Raw genomic sequence first — 3,751 nt, 5'->3', positions numbered from 1 at the left:
GGACGGTGTATTTGATGAGCAGAAAGCAATGCTTTCCGCCCACACGGATTGGGTTGTTTTCAGTCAGCCTCTCGCTGTTCGCGCTACTGGCCGTCATTCAATCCAGAGCCATACCGGGTGCCGGCCGTTCCAATGCAAAGTATGCAACCAGAACTTCTCAGAAGCCGCCACGCTCGCACAGCACATGCGCCGACATACACAAGAGAGTGAGTGCTATCGTCTTGCGTTCCGTCACGGCAACTATAAGGATTGACCGCGACTTCTAGAGCCGTATGTGTGCGACTTCCCCGGCTGCGGCAAGGCGTTCGCTATCACCGGTGCGCTCACGATACACAAGCGGACCCATAACGGCCACAAGCCATTCAAATGTACATACTGTGACAGGTGCGTGCGACATGGATTGTCGCATTTTGAATCTCGATCCTGATCGGACCATCGCAGGGCATTCGCGGAGTCATCCAACCTGTCGAAACACGTGCGTGGTCCTCCCTCTCTGATACGGGGCTGAGAGCTTAAATATTACCCCCAGCTTCGGACTCACACTGGTGTGCGGCCGTATCTGTGCATGGAGCCCGGGTGCAACAAGTCATTTGCGCGGCCGGATCAGCTGGCGAGGCATCAGAATGTACACAAGAGGAAGCAGCTTGCGGACAGTGAGGCGGCTTCTGTGGAGGTGCATTGAATGTTTTTTGTTGTAGGTGTGTATGAGGAGGAGGTAGGTGTATTTATATGGGATAAATAAGTGAGAGGAATGTTGTGTATAACTATATTGATTCGACGTGATGGGGTACCTGCGCTGTGCTTCGTGGTCGACGCCGTGCCATGGACCATAATGTGGTCTTCGCCTGTCATAGCTTGAGCTCTGCGCACGATGGGTACTGTGCCTCTTTGCAGGACGAGTGGACTGGGATAACAAAGCAGCTCGTATTCCGAGGTATGTGTGTTCTACACTAGTGCTAGTCATAATTATAACTAATAACTTGTACTGCCATTAGACAACTGTCGAAAGTCCCATCGTGGTGATCCTTTCATAAACAACCTTTCAACTGCAGTACATATGCCTCTCATTCTTTTGTTCGACGCAGGCCCGCCGGGCTCTGGCCGACCAGCCGCCGTCGTCAGATCGTGACGTCCTTCGCTAGCCCGCCGAGCGTGTCGGGCGAGTACTCCGCGCACGGGTTGAGCGTAACGCTCAGGCTCTCCAGCGGGCAGCCTAACTCTGCACGGCGCTGGGCACACCATGCCACCTGGGCGAGGGCGGCCTGCTCGAGGACCCAGTCCGTGTCGACGTCGACGTGCGCGAGGCGCGGGCATCCGCGGACGACGACACCCTCGCAAGTGAGAGATCGGTAACCTGGGCACATCACCGACAGCACGCGTGTGAAGCCTACCCGGTTCAGTACAAGACGAAGGCCCGTAGCACATCCACAGGGCTCACCCTGGGGTCCAGGTCAGTCTCCAGTCCAATTGAGCCATCGTAAATCCTTCTTGCACTCTTTCGCCTCCTTCCTGACTCGGGCCATGTCCGCGGCCACCGCCTGTCGACACGCCCGAGAAGGCACTCGTATGGAGCGAGCTTTTCATCAAGATCACGTGTTTCATTCTCCTGCGCCCGTTCCCTGTAGCGGAGCTTGTTGAGGGCAGCCGCCTGGTTCGTGGTACCACCGAGCGCCATTAGGTGAGCTGTGGCCGTACAGCGCAATGTGGGCTCGGGCGTGGAGGATGGACAGCTTCAGCAGGGCAGTCTCGACGGAGACAGCGGTAACGTCCGCCTGCGCAATGCAGGCGGCATTCACCAGTGAGGACAGGGGCGTCAGCCCATCCACTAGTTTCTCCTCTAGCCGTGGAGGTATCTGGAACGAATGAGGATCCCGAATGCCCTTGTCCTTGGCGATGCGCGAACGTATCACTCTTATCTGTCCGACGAGCTTTCGTATACGTTCTTATTGATCTCGAATGAGAGACTCGTTCGAGGGTCCGCTTTTCCTTCGCCCGAATTTCATCTGGGAGTTGCGAGGCAAATCCAATTCAATCATCTCAATTTTTTTGGTCGCGCGAGATGCGAAAGTCAGCCCTGTAAAGAACGATAGCTGCGCACCTGTATCACTGTCTATATCATCCGCATAATAATCCGCAATAGATAGCAGGGTCGTCTTCAGAGTAAATTTGAGTTTGGCAGCATTCTGGTGGGACAGCTGATAGCGTAGCGCTTCATTCGGTCTCGGAGCATCATGGATGGATCTAGTCAATGTAAGGCCGTCTACATCGTCTCTGGATATTCCTCAAAGGCGAAACGGAGTCAGTGCGCCGACATCTCTAGAAGCAGTGTCACACGACGTCTATCACCTCATTCGCGCTTACCGCAGCACTTTCCAGAAGGCAAATGGCGGATGCATATGACAATCCGTACAAAATCTCAGAGCTTTCGCTTGCATGGTCCTGCGCCACTCGCTGGAGGTGGTCGTACAAAATCCTAGTTCTAAGATCTCACTCGACTGGGACTATTCGTACGTATAGGCCATGGAACGAGGAGCGAGAGGAAATCTGTCTTCAACACCCATAATCCCTGTTGGCGCTCGAGTCTGCAGAGAGAGAAACGAAGAGGCAAGCGGATCAATTATGCTGCGAGATCGCGCGCGAGTTTCCGCCACAAAGTTTCCCAAGGGTGGCCCATCAATTTTGAGATTGCTGTTAGCGATGAGAAGGATGAAGTTTGTACAGATCGTTGCGTGCAGAAGACGTAACCATTACTGTGTAAGAAGTGCGAAGCAGAATATGTACTATTCTCCAAACGTGCCAACCTATTCTGCGCACACCACGCCGACACGAATTGCGATTACACAACCTATAACAGAAGTACCTAGTGCACCGTACTCATTACAGTGGAGCTTCTCTTGTTTACAATATGATTAATAACCTCTGTTATATCGCGGAATATCTCAATGTTTTGCTACTCCGACGTCACCGTCAACATAAGGTCACTGGTCGAAAACTGATAAAAATTATGCGTACCGGTCTGAACGATCCGCGACCACCACGTAACTCGATGTCGACGAAGCTAGAAGGTTGCTTCTGCTCAGCTTTGTGGCGTTGTCGGGCGTTCAGCCTGTAAGAACATTGAGCATCATCAGTCTAGCCTAGGCCATAGGATAAACGCCGCACACAGCGATGAGCGAATTTGCATAAACTTTGCAGCGTGTCAGTGAAAGGAACAGCCGATCTAAATAATGCGTATGTTTGCTCTGGATCCCACATAGGACAGCAAAGACTAGATTGTTCTTCAAGGCCGCTGACCAAAACTGGTACAATGTACATAAGTAAAACATGCATGCAACCTCAATAATGAGTACCGTTATAATAGTCGCTATCGAAAAACACCTTTGGGGCTTTGAGTCAAATATCCTCAATGAGCCGATTCGACTTACATCGTCAGAGCACCGGTGTTGATGATATATGTCATCAATGTCCTAATTAAATTGTCTGTTCTGATACAAATTAAAGCAGTTCAAATGCTAGTCTAAAATAGTGCAGTAGATGCTTACGCCTGATAGCCTGTACGGCTATTCTAGAGATAATAAACTTGGCTAAAAGCGATGAGTGCGTCTAGAATTACTGAAAAACTAAGGCCACATGTTGACTTGATCTGCAGTGAGGATACAAGAATTGTCAACAGCTTCTTTGATATGGGTATTCAACAGTGAACAACACACTAGACTTGCATGGGATGCTTTGAAGTCGGGCCAAGTTCGAG

General features: G+C 51.3%; 1 protein-coding gene across 1 annotated transcript in view; it reads left to right on the top strand.

Annotated features, from left to right (window-relative positions):
• The window catches only part of FIBRA_09087 (uncharacterized protein), a gene marked incomplete at both ends in the record, with an annotated part of 2,317 nt that extends 1,635 nt beyond the window's left edge, over positions 1–682 (top strand). Inside the window, 3 exons of the mRNA XM_012321418.1 lie at positions 267–384; positions 442–475; positions 530–682. Coding sequence (XP_012176808.1) covers positions 267–384; positions 442–475; positions 530–682 — 305 coding nt within the window. The remainder of the gene's footprint in view (positions 1–266; positions 385–441; positions 476–529) is intronic.
• Between the last annotated feature and the right edge of the window lie 3,069 nt (positions 683–3,751).

The sequence above is a fragment of the Fibroporia radiculosa genome (genome assembly GCF_000313525.1).
Source record: "Fibroporia radiculosa TFFH 294 genomic supercontigs, scaffold8623, whole genome shotgun sequence".
NCBI classification, from domain to species: Eukaryota; Fungi; Basidiomycota; class Agaricomycetes; order Polyporales; family Fibroporiaceae; genus Fibroporia; species Fibroporia radiculosa.
This window is presented reverse-complemented; position numbering and strand designations above follow the sequence as displayed.